This window comes from Pristis pectinata, chromosome 2 (assembly GCF_009764475.1).
Source record: "Pristis pectinata isolate sPriPec2 chromosome 2, sPriPec2.1.pri, whole genome shotgun sequence".
In the NCBI taxonomy this organism is placed as follows: domain Eukaryota; kingdom Metazoa; phylum Chordata; class Chondrichthyes; order Rhinopristiformes; family Pristidae; genus Pristis; species Pristis pectinata.
In genome coordinates, this window is record NC_067406.1 from 109578363 (window position 1) to 109595515 (window position 17153).

Consider the following 17153-nt stretch of genomic DNA (forward strand, 5'->3'; position numbering starts at 1 on the left):
CCACTCACCTACACAAGGTGGCCAGTCAACAAACTGACTAATGTGGCTTTGGGATGTGGGAGGAAACTGGAGCATCTGGAGAAAAGTCTTGTCGTCAAAGGGAGAATGTGCTAACTCCGCACAGGCAGCACCGGAGGTCGGGATTGAACCCAGGTCTCTGGCGCTATAAGGCAGCAACTCTGCTAGCTGTGCCACTGTGCCATCTCATTAGCACTTTGAATCGCACTCTATGCTTCCTCTTTCGCGTTTATGATTTGGCTCACTTTACAGAAAGAAAAGGTGCTATCAAATACACATATGTGGCAACCTGAGGACAGCCATATCAGACAAAAGTTGATGTCAACTACAAAGGATTTCATTCCATCATTGTCAATCACAAGAATTTTACATCAGTATGAACTATGTTCTCTGGGAACTGTCATAATGTGTTCATGCTGCAATAATCCAATATTCTGGGTCTTTATGTTGCCGGAAGTAGCCTTAAGGCCCAGAGTAGCCTTAAGGCCCAGAGTATAGGATCAAGAAATGCTCCTTATGAACTTGGCAGGAATGCTACAGTGAACCACATGGCCACCAGCTGAGTAATTGAACAAGATACCAGATAGGAAGCTCCCTTTAATACTTGCCTGCGAGGGTATCCAGAATCATTTGCTGTGTTCTATGCCTTGCTTAACATTGCACAGCAGAGGGGATTAGAGGTGAAGAGTGCGAAGAAAGTACACATCACTAGTTTGATTTTGTACATGGTTAACTGTGATATCCTCATACTTAAAAGGATCAGTTAATTATTTGCACTGTTACAAAGAACAACTGAAAAGCTGGAGTGAAAGAGTATCACAAGAGATTTAGGATCTACATGCATAGAATACTTAAGTATCACAGACAGGTACAAAAAATCCAGAGGTTTAATGGCAGATTAGCCTTTAGCGGGCTAAAATATAAAGGAGAAGGCCTTAGAGGGCTAAAATATAAAGGGGAAGGAGGTTTGCTGAAGCCCTACAAATGCCCTGGAGCATGGCACAATGTTCTAGACACTGCACCTTATAAAGGATGTGCTACACACAAGAGATTCTGCAGATGCTGGAATCTGGAGCAACACACACAAAATGCTGGAGGAACTCAGCAGGTCACGCAGCATCTATGGAGAGAAATAAACAGTCGACCTTTTAGGTCGAGACCCTTCATCAGTCTTGGAATGGACTTTTACTGGAGTGACACTGGGTCCACAAGTGTTAGGTTATGAGGAAAAATGACACAAGTGACAAAATCATCAAAGGCAACATGAGAAGAAAGCTCTTTCATACAGTGTGTATATGTGATTTGGAAGTCACTGCCTGAAAGGGAAATGGAAGTAAGTTCAATCTTAGCTTTCAAAAAAGGAATTAGGAAATTACTTGAAGGGAAAAAATTGCAAATCTAAGGGGAAAGAGGTCACAATTGTTATTCCTAAAAGCCAGCATGGGCTCCTTCTGTGCAGTAATGGTTCAATGATTCTACTCATGCAGTTCCAGGAATATAGGAAGAGAGAGGGTGCTTTGGAAGGGGTTCTTAAGATTTTGAAATGAATTGATGGGACAGAGAAAAATAAATGCCAGCTACTGGTGGGAGTCGAGGTCATGGAAGAAACAAAACTAGAGCCAGGCCATTTTGGAGAGAAACACATAATGATGCTGGAGGAACTCAGCAGGCCAGGCAGCATCTGTGGAGAAAAGTAAGCGGTCAACTTCAGGACTGGAGAAGGGTCCTGACCCAAAACATTGACTGCCTGCTTTTCTCCACAGATGCTGCCTGGCCTGCTGAGTTACTCCAGCATCATCGTGTTTTTCATCTGGATTCCAGCATCTGCAGTCCTTTGTTTTTCTTCTCATTTTGGAGAGAAGTTAGGATATACCTCTTCATGGAAAAGAGCTGAACATTTTCCAAGGGAAGCAATAGATGCTAGCTCAATAAATACTTTAAAATCAGAGACTGATAGATTTCCATAAGACAAGGTTACAAGAGATACAGAGCTAAAGCAAGTGGATGTAGCTGAGACGCAGACAAATCAGTATCTCATTAAGTGGCAGAGTAGGCTCGGGGCTGAATAGCCTACCCATGTTCTTACATATAGAACACAGAACAGTACAGCACAGGAAAAGGCCCTTTGATCCGCAATGTCTGTGCTGAACGTGATGCCAAATTAAACTAATTCTCTTTTGCCTGTACATGATTCATATCCCTCCATTCCCTGCATATTCATGTGTCTGACAAAATTTCTAACACAATTGTTGTTTAAGTTTACATATGGTATGATTTGAAATTTATGTTGGATTCGCTGAATATTTGCATAAAAGTCTTCTGTCTCGCTGGGTCTGGGTGACAGAGAGCAGAGATGACAAGGTCTGTACTGAAACCTTTCCCCACTCAGTACTCCACTTAACTCCTCTAAATTTAATTCCCATCACGTTGGGAGATCAAATGTAAAGGGGCAATACACTGTTAATGGCAAGACTCTTAACAATGTTGATGTACAGAGGGATCTTGGGGTCTAAGTCCATAGCTCCTTGAAAGTGACTGCACAAGTTGATAGGGTGGTAAAAAAGGTGTATGGCATGCTTGCCTTTATTAGTCAAGACACTGAGTTCAAGAATCATGAAGTTATGTTGCAACTTTATAAAATTCTGGTTAGGGACTCTGGAGTACTGCATTCAATTCTGGTCACCCCTTTATAGGAAGGATGTGAAGGCTTTAGAGAGGGTACAGAAGAGGTTTACCAGGATGCTGCCTGGATTAGAGGGCATGTGCTATAAGGAGAGGTTGGACAAACTTGTATTGTTTTCTCTGGAGAGGTGAAGGCTGAGGGGAGACCTGACAGACATTTATAAGATTATAAGAGGCATAGACAGAGTAGACAGCCAGTATCTTTTTCCTAGGGTTGAAATGTCAAATACTAGAGGGCATGCATTTAAGGTGAGAGGGTGTAGATTCAAAGGAGATGTGTGGGCAGGTTTCTTCATACAGAGAGTGGTGGGTGCCTGGAATGCACTGCCAGGTGTGATAGTGGCAGCAAAAACGATAGAGGCGTTTAAGAAGCTCTTACATAAGCACATGACTGTACAGAGAATGGAGGGACATGGACTTCGTGTAGGCAGAAGGGTTTAGTTTAGTTAGGAGTTTAATTACTAGTTTAATTAGTTCGGCACAATCGTGGGCTGAAGGGCCTGTTCCTCTGGTGTACTATTCTATGTTCTAAGGAAACCCAACATCATAACATTTTGTCTGACATCCATGTGCATACAATTACAATTAATTCAATTTGATGCAACCCATGTGACCACAGCAGTGGCAGGTGAATGCTGCTCAGATTCCTGCCAAGCCCTAAGATACTTTTATCCTGTGTTTCTGCATTTTGGGCCTTAGAAGGTCCCAACAAAGGTGACACCTTCTGCACCTGTGCATTTACACTTCTCATTGTCATAGCTATTTGGTAGGCGATCTGAAATCACTCAGTTGGATCCCACTGTGACTGAATGTTATGCCTCGGTGATGTTCAGGTCTCCTGGAGAATTTAATATGTTGTCCTGGCAACTCTCACCACAATAGCTGGTGTATGGCTGACTGGCGCCCTGTTAAAGAGAATGTAGCTCTCAAAGGATTAAAATCAAAGAACATATGACTCACTTGTACTTAACTGCTCGGTTCAGCCTGTGTGGGATAGGCAATAAATGCTGCCTTAACCAGCAAGACCCCTTATTTTTTACTTCCTACTCTAGGCCACCCAAAATAATGGATCAGACAATTAATAAAAATATATTTTGTACTGTGCTCTTTCATTTCTCATTTTACAAAAAAAACCAAAACCTACAGTTATTCTTGTGAACAGCTTTCACAGGAAAGTAAGACAAGTAGGAAAATGTCAGCAGCTACGTTCTGAGGTAATGTTTGTCTCTCTTCACAAGCGTGCTATTCTTTTCCTGAAAAGATAGAGCTGGGGACCCTATATACAATGAACTAATTGCTCATTAGGTCCAATCATGGAGAAAGGATAATCGCAGCACAGCCAATTAGCACCCCAGGAGCTGCGTACAAATTATCAGTCAAAAAATGGAAACAATCATTAATGCTGCCAACAATATCCATAAGATGCAAGAGCTGAGAGACAGAGGGACTGGCTGTAAACACAGCAACTTAATTTTGTAACACAGTTTTAAAACAGGTTCAAGGCCTCCTTAATATAAATGCAAAGGACTTAGTACATGTTTCAGACCCAGTGCTGGACACCTAAACTACAGCCGTGTTCGAAGTCCATGAAGTGTGTGGATGTACTTCAGCTGCCATATTGAGTATAAAGGTGCATGTCTAATGGGTACAATATTGATGAATTTCTAGGTCATTATAGACACATTATAGAAACTACTGACATTACTCACTTGGAAGGCTCAACTCAGTGTATCCATGTGATGACCATTGATATTGACCAATGACTCATCTGAATTAGAGGGTACCAGTTTAAAACAGAAATGAGGAGAAATTTCTTTAGCCAGAGGGTGGTGAATTTATGGAATTCTTTGCCACATACAGCTGTGGAGGTCTGATCATTGGGGGCGTTTAAGGAGGAGATTGACGGGTATCTAATTAGTCAAGGTATCAAAAGATATGGGGATAAGGCTGGAAATTGGGGCCAGATAGGAATAGTTTTAGTTTAGCTCATGGAGCAGACTCGATGGGCCGAGTGGCCTAATTCTGCTCCTTTGTCTTGTGATCTTGTGTGATCATGTGTTCTTGTGGTCAGCACGTGCTTATATTTGGATCCACCCTGGCTGCAGTGTGTTTATAAATAAATAGTTACTCATTATGGACAATTTTGAAAGCATTTCCCAAATTCCTGACTTCTACTGCCAAGGACAAGGAGAGCAGGTACATGGGAACACCACCACCTGCAGGTTCCCCTTCATGTCACACACCCTTTTGACTTGCAAATATATTGTTGCACTTTCATCATTGTCAGGTTTAAATCCAATAACACAGAAATAGTACTTTCACCTTAAGGACTCACCACCACTTCCTCAAGTGCAGTTAGGGATGGGCAATACGCAGTGATGCTGGCATCTCAAAAATGAACAGAACAAAATTATTGCCAAATTCTCATGTACGACACAGGATGAATATGTACTCAATTGGGTGTTTAGTTTTTCAATTTTCAGCTGCTCAACTGAGCAGTTGAGAAGCCTGCTGATCCACAGAGCTCTCCTTATGTTAGATCCTGGTCACCAGGGCCCAGCTGTGATCTTAATCCACCAGTCTCCTTGTGTCTTCCTGGCAAGCTGACCCAGCAGGGAACAAGACTGGGGACAGAGGAAGCACATAAAAGCAAGCTCATTAAAAATGATCTTTATTCCCACCTAGAAGCTGGAATTCTCTTCTGAGCTCCATAAGTAAAGTTCAGTTCCTCCCTGCCATGTCACACCCTCTCTCTCTCCCTCATTGAAAGCACCCTTTGGTATCAGTTGTGTTTATGTAGGCAACTCCCACTGTATGATTCCTGCCTCTTCCTACGAACCTCCCACATAGAACAGATCAGGTCTAGTATTTTAAATATCTCATACCACTTGGACTACAGATGAGCAGTGCTGTGCACAGATTGGAAGAGTAACAGTCATCACCAACTTAAAACTGGTCTATTTTGAAATTGGATCCCAAGTACGATCACACATGAGGGTTTTAGCTAGCAAGGTCCAGGTCTACATGGACCTCCAGCTCTGCGTAGTTCACAGCCCCATTGGATGATTCTTTCCTTCATTAAACCAGCAGAGTTGACAGGCTATTCCCAACAAAACATGAAGGCAGCCCAGTGTAAAATGAAAATAAATGTTGGCAATATCTGCCCCCCCCCACTTATTTTTCCACAGTTGAGGACATATTCAGAAACTCAAACAGCAGCAACAGTACACACTAATGCACACCTCAGTCACAATGCAAGAAGCAGCATGTGAGAGAAAGACAATTGAGAGGAAAGAGAAGAGGGTCAGGCACACTCAAGAAGTCTCACTTATTCAGAACAGAAGTCAGTTCTGGTTTAAAAATATAAATATTTTGATGCTTGTTGCCATGAAAAATAAAGAAGCGTAGTTTTGTTTGTTTAAATGGTCTTATTTATTGCACTCTGCTTGTACTGGCAGCATCTAGCAAGGCAGAACAATTGAACTGAAGGGTATACAAGAAGGTCAAACAGCACACCAGTAAAATGTGAGCCATTGAACTGTGTGCACTGTACTGAAGCGACAATGCTGGTCAAAGTGTATCAGCGTTCATTTCATGTTACCTTTCTGTTTGCATCTCCGAAGGATATATTTTCTTTCATTTGTTAATTCTGATGAAAAGTTGATGCAAGATGAGGACTCTTGCTTTATATTTACCACTACTTGTAGACTGTGCTTAATGGCCTGAAGGAAAGTATACTTCCTTGGCTCATTCTCTGTTTTATTTTGTGGAGACACATGGGACTGCAAATGCTGGGATCTGGAACAAAAAAGCAAACTGCTGGAGGAACTCAGCAGGTCAGGCAGCATCTGTGGAGGCAAAGGGATAGCTGACGTTTAGGGTCGAGAACCTGCAGCAGGACTGAGATTGCAGAGGAGAGATAACCAGTATAAAGAGGTGAGGGGGACGGGCGAGAGAGGAGCTGACAAGCAATAGGTGGATCCAGTGAGGATAGGTCAATTGGTAGATAAGACCTCAAGACCATAAAATATAGAGGTAGAATTAGGTCATTTGGCCCATTGAGTTTGCTCCGCTATTCAATCATGGCTGATAGTTTTCTTAGCCCCATTATCCTGCCTTCTTCCTGTAACCCTTAACCCCCTATCAATCAAGGACCTATCAATCTCAGCCTTAAGTACACCAAATGACTTGGCCTCCACAGCCTTCCATGGCAATGAATTCCACACATTCACTACCATGTGGCTGAAGAAATTCTTCTTCATCTCAGTTCTAAAGGGGCATTCCTCTATTCTGAGGCTGTGCCCTAGGATCCTAGACTCTCCTACCAATGGAAACATCCTCTCCACATCCACTCTATCCAGGCCTTTCAATATTCAGTAGGTTTCAATGAGATCCCCCCTCATCCATCTGAACTCCATCGAGTACAGACTCAGAGCCATCATACGTTCCTCACATGTAAAGCCTTTCGTTCCCCAGATCATTCTTCTGAGCTTCCTCTGGACCCTCTCCAGGGCCAACACATTTTTCCTTAGATACAGGACCCAAAATTGCTCACAATGAGGTGGAACCAGGTAGGGGAAGGAGGGGTGAAGATCGCAATAGAGAGTGGGAGGTGATTAATGGAGACAAAAGGATTATGGAATCTGATAAGAAAGGAAGGTGAGTGGAACCAGATGAGGGAGGGATGCTGCACAACTGAGAACAATTGGGAGGGAATAGGGGACCAAATGGCTCCCTCTGTCCCCAACCTGGCTCCATCTGCTTATCAGCCCCTGCTCACCTGTATCTACTTATCGATTTACAGTTCCTGTCTCACCTCTCCCCCCTCACCTCTTTATACTGGCTACTTCCCCTTCATACTCTCAGTCCTGATTCAGGGCCCCAATCCGAAACGTTGATTATCCCTCTGCCTTCACAGATGCTGCCTGACCTGCTGAGTTCCTCCAGCAGCATGTTTTTTGCTCTGTTCTTTTATTTTCTGTCTCTCACGGCCATTTCCCAGTGCCTGAACGTGCAGATTTTCTGGCTTAGAAGCTCAAACATATGGCACTGTTCCTTGTAGCCCTGTGCACTGAAACTCATTTTTTTCTCAAGTGGCACACAATTGCAATCATTTCGACATTGAATCACACCACTTCTTTTACAATATTTTTATTGAATCCATGAAAAAAATACAGAATACATGCATCAAGAAAGAAAATAAAAATACTACTGAATACGTTGTACTAAATCGTACTTAGATTACAATACTCTGAATCACACCACTTCTGAACCTGGACCGGGCACTTTGGCTCTGATTAACCCTTGCTCAGTTGGTATGAAATTAAATCCCATCACTAAACTTTCGTCCTTTGGCTGATGAAACAATGTCCATGATGGAAGTTCCAATGTCCATCTCCCCTCACTTCCACTAATCCCACCCCGGCCACCAACCTGATCTTCACATCCCTTTCCACCTGTACTGGGTGTGAGTTTGCTGTCTTCTTGCTCACAGACAATCGTCCCCTCCCCCTCCACCACCGTCTCCTCTTTCCCTCAATGCCCCAGACCAGACTTCCCACCATTTTGGTTGCCCACATGACCCCCGATACTGATCCTTAGCTCATGTCTGCTGGAACTTCTCTCCACTCCGACCTAGATCCAGCCCTGGTGGCATATTTTCAATGAAGCGTGAATGCAATCCCTTCCAAGGCTGCCTGTGGATTACGACTGTGCCACTATCAATTCCACCTAATGCACTTATTGTAGTGCACTAGAATTTATAGGCCTTTACCTTTATATATTTATAGTGCGTCTGCTTTTATCTCACTAGACTGGTTTGTCTTTTCTCAATGACATTTCACTTCCTTTCGCCCACTCTCAAAGTTTAGCAAAATAGAGGATTCATGAAAACACCAGAACTGCATAAAAGGCAGTCAGGATCAGAAAGAGAGAAAGAGGTTACAAAAAAGTCTTTACTGGCAGCCTGAGGCGAAATGTCCTTGAAAATCCTTCTTCTCACTGGGATATTACCTGTGAAGGGGGCCCACAATAACTCAAAGGAGCCCTGCAGTTAATATTGATGCAGGCTTTATATCACTGGCTTTTTGGGTTCTTGATCTATTTTCATCATACTGACACCCTTCCCTTGCTGCTATTGATGACGAGGCTCTTCTGTCTGCATATCATCTTTTTCCCATTGGAAGTGGATGGTACTTTGTGGTAGGTAATCATGAGTAAAGCATCCTCTGTCCGAAACCAAGTAAGTGAATTTCAAATGCCTTTTGCAATTCCCAGAAAAGAAGTATGTTCAATTTAGCCTTGCACTAAATCCAAAATGTCATCTCTATAAACAGCTTCTGAGACACACACGATTGCCACCCACCTAGTTTTGTGCTATCTTATTTTTGGAAAAGCTGTATGGAAATTTCGAAACAATGAACCAGACAATTTAAGTATTTTTGTCTTCCAGCTTGTTTTGTATCTTGAGGTGGAAGCATTAGATAAAAATCTCATTAATGCTCTTAACTAACTTTCTTTAGCAGCAAAGAAAACATCTGAATTTCTATGAGGAGCTCATCTTTGCCCTCCTACTTCTCCCATTTACAGTCTTGTTAGTTCAATTTTTAAATTTGGCAAAAGATGACAACTCCTATAAAAGCAATTCAACCTCAGTCAAAGCTCGATTACAAATGAAGTCTGAATGTGAGATAATTAAAAAACTCATTGGAAATTCAGGAACATGGTATCATTGGCACAAGCTGAAAAGTAAACCAGTTGTTTGCTGTACTGAGGAGGGAAAGATTGAATTGTCACACGTAATGTACAAAGCAAGCCTCCTTCAACTACATTAACACTAACACACCAGCAGAAAACCTAAGGCACTTCACAAATTCATGAGGCTTAATTATCTCTTGACTTTCCTGTTTCCATTGTCAAGCCAATGTCCACCAATGGAACGTGAGGATTGTTTTTTGTTGCTGATCAAAGGTCAAACTCCATTCAACTACTTTGCCAACTGACCTACTTTTGGGCAACAAGCCTCTAAAAGATTAGGAGTGAGCCTATAACTGATCGATGGTTTCAGGTGACTCGTGGTTTAATGTTTGCAAATTAAGTGCCAATGCTTTCCACAATATCCTAAGTAATTAGGAAATTCAGCCTGACTTTGTCATTAGAGATCTCTCATTTCCATGGCCATTTAGCAGCTCAATATTTTCCTCTCTTTGTAAATTTAACAACAAAGTAAATGTGAGTAAAAATAGTATAATACATAGAAAATTAAAAGTATTTGTTTGCGTTTAGTACTGATCTGACGATACCAGGAATTGCAAAAGTGGATCGATGAACATTAGTGAAAACTGAGCAAAAAACCTGGTTTTGGTTTCGGAAAACTTGATTCTTAAATATCCTACAGTCTGGTCCCATGGGAATCTGACTGTGAAAGGGACAAGGAGCTTTCACATAATGGAAGAGGTGGGCATACTCAGTAGTTTGTTGGGCTAACTGGAAACATGTCTGCTTTTTCTAGCCCACAAGCACTTCTATAAGAGTACCTACAATCTCTCATGCTTCCTTTCAGCTGCTGGTTTCCTCAGGCCTTGGAAACCTGGCCACTTGAGATGAAAAATAAAATGAAGGCATGCAGCCTCGCTAAAAAGTTTAAGTGACCAAGCTGCAACTTGTGGCCAGATTGGTTGGCAATCACTTGCTCTTTCTCCACCAAAAAGGGAAGTAAGAATGTGCATGGTGATTGACTTCCTGTTTGTTTAACATGCTTTGCCTTCAACGAATCCATGTTTGTTGTCATTTATTAATCCACAATTTTCCAATTGATAATTTTGTCCCTGATTACTGTCTTTAAAATTTTCTCAACACTTTCATTGGGTTGACTTTGCTTGGAGTTACTGGGCTTACCCAATTGTTGAACAGAGGTTGTAACTATTACAGTCCACCAATCCTCTGAAACTACACCCATAATATTACAAATTCTGATCCCTTACTTGCTGCACCCTCGCTAATACTTGTCCATTTCATTTTTTTTTGATAGTTGGAATAATTAGAAATTTCAGTATTTTTAAAATTACGTTCAAGTTGCTTGAGTGTTGAAGCATCTTTATCCTGCTTATCAGAAATGCACTGATTCACTGCTATTCTTTGTTTATATCAACAAAATCAGGAATTATACATATCAGAATTATGCATTGTTGACTTTTTTCAGTGAATCAAATGCAAAAATATAATCAGACATTTCCTGTACCTTTCAGACAGTAGAAAACATGGACTACAGACACTTAGGCATATTTTAATTCTTTCATATGAAACTCTGCTTCTCCTTGTCTAAGATCCAGAGAAAAGGATAAATGATTTCACTAAGCCAGAATTTAACTGAACTATGGTCTCTGTTAATTGTTGCAGAAACTTAGAGGCAATATCATTACATTTTCCGCAACAAATCACGACCATGGCTTCTAAACACTCCTTGGTAGATGCAGAAACAGTAATACGTTCCTGAAGGATTTATTATGATGATAAGCTGTAAATCAGAGTGGTTTGTTCCAGCATCATCAACAGAAAGCTTGAATAAACCTAGTTAACTTAAAATGCATAAAATAGAGCTGAAGTGAACTGGCAGCATTTTGCTAAGTGAACAAATACTATAATCAAATCCTGTCAAATAATTAACTGCATCCATTTTGCCAATTGCTGATATGGAAGAACCTACTGGTCAAAGTAGCACTCTGCGACCTATTTACACAAGATTGCAAAAGCAGTATTTTTACTGTTTTAACTGAATCCAGTTAATAAAATTTTAAAAAGTCTTTATCTTTCCATACATTTTTCAGCATTTGTCACAGCCATTGTATTTCAAAGTAATTAATTATATTTGGGACTCTTATAGTTGATATGTTAATATATAAGCAAAATATATAAGTTCTAGATCTGGTTGTCCATTTCTGAGATGATTCTCTCAAACTCAATACTACCAATACACATGGAGCTGGCAAACACTTGCTACAAACAGAATCTGTTAATTTTCCATGATTTTATCCTACAGTTACTTAATATCAGAAGCTGTAGCTTTGAAGGATAAATTAATTGACCATTTTAATAAACTTTCCAATATACATTATATTATATTGACTGAGTAACCAATTAATAGATTGATGCCAGTTTACTTCATAATCCAAGGAATTAGATTTTTTTAACAGTAATCAATTGCACATTTGTTACCAGACAATATTTTCATGTTTATGTATGAAGTTAAAGGATAAATCCCTGCCTTTATGAATTTGATTCTTGTGTATCTACAAAACCATATTTTAAATCCCCAAAATGAATGAAGATGATGAATAGTGTGTTTTTTTCACAATCCAAAGCATAACGTCTTATGTAAAAAGTGCACAATTTTTAATGAAAATACATCATGCATAACCAACATCAAAGCATAATTTGTGCATCACATCGTCATGATGGCTGTTCCAGCTGTTCGACATGGAAAATATTTTCCAACCATTTTTTCCTGCCTCTGTGGAGATAATGTCCCTTTAATATGGCTCTTTCAATAATACAGGATGAGCAGAACCTACAAAGAGCTTGACTTAACTCTTTAAGGCTGCAGTCTGTAGAATACAATTTTTCCCTATCTATCCCCGTTGAGAGTCCTGATAAAACAATACAGAAGAGAAAACAAGAAGCTTTGCTACCTGCACACATACCTCTAGCACTGCACTCCCACCTGACAGCACGTTGCTGCATTCACTTTCAGCCTTCATTCAGCCTCCACGTCTTATAGCCACATTGTTTTTTTTTGTCCCACTTTTTAGCTTAATATCCTCCAGCAGCCATAGCTTCTCCCTCACATCCGCTTTCCAGGGAAGTTAGGAAAAGAAAGGTCACTGGGAATAATGTATCGTAGCGAGGGCAGGGCATGCAAAAGAGAGGCTGGATTACTTTGGCCTGATCAGGCAGACAGCCAGTGTGCATAATTCATGACCCAGATGAAAGTCCTCTTGCCCTCCCCTATAAGAGCACCAGTCACTTGCAGCATTAAAGCAGGAAGTCAAAGGCTGCTTGAGACCACGTCCCTTTCAAAAAAAATGACCTAATCCAAAGGGCCTGTATTCTATAGAGATGTAGCTAGAAGGCCAGCTTTCACAGAGAGAGTGTCAGGTCTATTTGTAAGTAGGTTGAAATAATCCAGCAGCTTTCAATTACTTTTGTCTGGGTGCCTATCTTTGAGACACAGAACAAGTGTTGCCAAATGAGCAGCAAAGAAAGAATGGAGTTATTCATTCTTGAGCTAACAAACAAAACCATTCACAAGTTAAATAAAATATGGACCTCCAGGATCTTTATGATGATGTTTTACATTTACTCTCTGGTTACAAAGAAACAGTTCAAGAATGCAATTATTTTTTCATTATCAACGTTGTTACTGCACAGGCTGTTGCTATTTTAAGATAATTTTAAAGCCATTACATTTAAAACTTTGAATGCCATGAAATAAAGTGGTATCTTAAAAATCGCAAGTCATTCAAGTACAATGGGTGATATTAGTTGGAATGATGCTTTATGCTGAGGATTGGAAGAATACAAAGGGATAATTTTTAGCTCACCACAGTGGGCAGAAACAGTGGGGAAACAGTTCAAATGCCACAATTAAACTCCCACTCTTTTCTGCCAATTCCCAATCTTGAGTTGCTCCTTTGGCAGCTGACAAAGCGTCCATTAAATCCCGGGGATATACTCCTCCGTCCTGAATGGGTGCCCATAGCAGCCAGCTGATCTGAAGTCTGCACAGCCTCTGGTGGGGCCAGGTCAAGCAGGAGTGTTTCTCCTGGACTGCAAGAAATGCCCAGGGTTCTGCAGTCCTCAGCTCAACTCCCCTCCCTCCGACTAATTGTATAGCCCTCCTCAATTAACCTCATGCCATTAAGCCTCAGTGTCACCTCCTGCTCCTGTCTTGCCTGCTGGCTAGTGTGTTCTTTTCTGCCTGTTTCAGGCACCTGACCAGTGTAAATTCCCTTGTAAATGGGAATGGGAGTCAAACTACCCAGCCCTGAAATTTATGACGGGAGTGAATCCTAGAATTCCCTTCTCCCGAATTCAACCTGCCCAAAGCTCCTCCAGGCTTAACCTTCAGGCCTAGACACCTGCACAGTCCTCGTTCAGCGCTGATCCTGCCCACCTGAAATTCCTTTTACTGTAGCACCTTGCTGGGAGGAACATGAGCTTTGCATTCCTGAGGGACTAGAGCTGAGGGATTCTGAGCGTGAGAAATGGATTCCTCCAGAGTTTTGTTTGCAACCTTTGCAGCCTGCAGGGTAGGCACGGTAGCGTAGCAGTTAGTGTAATGCTATTACAGCGCCAGTGACCTGGGTTCGATTCCTGCCACTGTCTGTAAGGAGTTTGTACGTTCCCCCGTGTCTGCGTGGGTTTTCTCTGGGTGCTCTGGTTTCCTCCCACATTCCAAAGACGTACAGGTCAGGAAGTTGTGGGCATGCTATGTTGGCACCGGAAGCGTGGTGACACTTACGGGCTGCCCCCAGAACACTCTATGCAAAGATGTATTTCACTGTGTGTTTCGATGTACATGACTAATAAAGATATCTTATCTTATCTTAATGAAAAGGTGAGGTCACACTTTGTGTCATGTATCAAAATTCCAATGTGTTCCACCTCCTGAGCTTCCAAGTTACAGAAAAGCAGCAGATTTACAAAAAAAGAATCCATCAGGAAAGTGGTCCAGCCATAGCTTACAAGAGAAGTTTAAGGTAGCATTAAATCAAAGAAAAAGGCTTATAATTTGCAATAAAAAAGTAGTATGGCTGAGGATTGGGTAAATTTCAGAATTCAGCGAAGGAGAATTGAAGCATCAAAAAGGAAAGTGAATGTTGAATATGAAAGTTTGCCAGAGAGAAACGTGAAACCAGTTTGTAAGAGATTTGATAGATACGTGACTAGGAAAAGAATCAGAATCAGAATCAGGTTTATTATCACACACCTCGTGAAATTTGTTGTTTTGCAGCAGCAGTACAGCACAAACATAACATTATTATAAATTACAAAATAAATAAATAGTGCAAAACGAGGAATAATGAAGTAGTGTTCATATGTTTATGGACCATTCTGATGGCAGAGGGGAAGAAGCTGTTCCCAGATTATTGAGTGTGGGTCTTCAGGCTCCTGTACCTCCTCTCTGATGGTAGTAACAAGAAGAGGGCATGTCCCAGATGGTGAGGATCCTTAGTGATGGATGCCATCTTCTTGAGGCACTGCTTCTTGAAGATGTCCTCGATGGTGGGGAGGGTTGTGCCCATGATGAAGCTGGCTGAATCTAACATGGTTCCCTTACAGACCAAGACAGGAGAAATTATATTGGGGTATAAGGAAATGGTAGTGAGATTAAACAAATATTATGTCTTTCTTCACAGAAGAAGACAGAAATAGTGGGGACACTGTTGTTACAGAAATAGTGGGGGACTTCAGGTCTAGAGTAAGCTCAAAGAAATTTACATTAGTAAAAATTCAGTATTGGAGGAAATAATGTATCTGAAAGCGGAAAAATCCCCAGGAACTGATGACGTAGGATTCTGAAGGAGGTAACTATGGAGATAATGAATGCGCTGGTTATCATCTTTAAAAATTCCAAAGATTCTAAAATGATTCCCACACTAGCAAATGTAACCTCCATATCTAAGAAAGAGGAGAGAGAGAAAACTGTAAACTATAGACCAGTTTGGAAAATAATAATCAGATTGAGCAGAGACAACATGGACTTATGAAAGAATAATCATTTTGCTAAATCTGTTGAAATGTGTGAGGTTGTAGTGAGCAGAATGGATAAGGATGAACAAGCTACTGTGATATATTTGGACAATGATATGGAACCACACAGAAGTTTCAAAGAAGAACACACTACATTGGGATAATATATTGGTGTGAACTGAGGACTGGTTAACATTCAGAAAACAGAGAGTATGAAAAAATATGTTAAGGTACTTAGGGATCAGTACTATGGCACTAGCTGTTTACAATCTATATCAATGACTTGGATGAGGGCACCAGATTAATGGATAGTAAAAAACTAGAGGGCTTTGTGGCCTGTGGGGAGGATACAGAGAGACTTCAGCGTAATGTTGTCGGTTACTTGAATGGACAAGAACATGGTGGACGGAAAATGACATGGAAAAATATAAGGGCATTCACTTTGGCATTAAAAAAACATGCAATTTTATTTAAGTTTTTCTTTTCAAATCTTTTTACTAATTTTCAAATTGGTACAAAATAATATATATAACATTAGTAATTATACATATGGTGCAAAGAGATCAGGATAACAATCATAACAGTTAATCACAAGGAGTAAAAAAAAGTAATCTAGACCTCCCATTCTCTTATTAAGTGAACAAATACAAAAGGAAAGATTGAAAGTAAATGAAAATTAATTATATGAAAGAAGAACCCCCCAAATCAAAAAAAATATTGATAATAAACCAAAAAAACCAAAAACTTCAAAAAAAACTGGACTGATATTTCTTCAATTAAAAAGAAAAAGAAACATTATTATGTTGTCAACTCCGCTCCTCTGTATTCAAGGGTTATTGAAAGGGATCTGAAAAAGGTCAGCTTATATCATATGGAAGTATTGAATAGATGGACTCCAAACTTCCTCAAATTCAAGCGAAGGATCAGCAGTACCACTCCTAATTTTTTCTAAGTTTAATCATGCTATAGTTTGAGAAAACCACTGAAAAGTGGTGGGAGGTATTGGATCCTTCCATTTGAACAAAATGGATTGCTTGTCTATTAACTTAAGTAGTAAGAGATTAAAAGGGACTTTCGTTTCCTGCAACACAATTCACTGAATATTATAATGGAGATTCAGCAAGCAATTAGCAAAGCAAATAACAGGTTGACCTTTAAGGCAAGATGATTTGTGTATGAGAGTGGAGGCATTGGCTCCAATTATATGCAGCCCACATGAGATCACAGCTGGAATATTATAGACAGGTCCAGTCTCCCTACCTGAGGAAGGATATAGTTGCGATTGAAGGAATACAGTGGAGGTTCATTAGATTGATTCATGGGATAGCGGGTTTGTTGTATGAGCAGAGACTAAGCAGAATAGCCTGATGCCCTCTTGAGTTTCAAAGACCGAGGGGTGATCTCACTGAAATTAGCAAATTTCTTAAAGAGCTTGGTGGGTTGATGCAGAGCTGATGCTTTCCCAGGGACAAAAGAGGCTGCAGATGCTGGAATCTTGAACAAAAACAGAATGCTGGAAAACTCAGCGGGTCAAGCAGCATTCATGGAGGCAGAAGGTGTAAGATGGTGGTTTGGGTCAAGACCCTGCATCCAGACCCTGCTTGACCTACTGAGTTCTTCCAGCATTCTGTTTTTGATATTTTCCTGGGCTGGGTTGGCAGAACTAAAACAAGAGTTTAGCTATTTAGGACAGAGAAGAAATT

General features: G+C 40.7%; 1 protein-coding gene across 5 annotated transcripts in view; it reads right to left on the bottom strand.

Annotated features, from left to right (window-relative positions):
* marchf1 (membrane-associated ring finger (C3HC4) 1) overlaps positions 1 to 17153 on the bottom strand; it is a 398492-nt gene that overhangs the window by 116377 nt on the left and 264962 nt on the right. The window contains exon 1 of one of the 5 annotated variants that reach the window (XM_052041701.1): positions 12399 to 12542. The exons of the other annotated variants lie outside the window; for them this stretch is intronic. Within the exon in view, the coding sequence (XP_051897661.1) occupies positions 12399 to 12455 (57 nt within the window). The 5' untranslated portion in view covers positions 12456 to 12542. Of the gene's footprint in view, positions 1 to 12398; positions 12543 to 17153 lie in introns of those variants that run through there. 5 annotated transcript variants of the gene reach the window in all.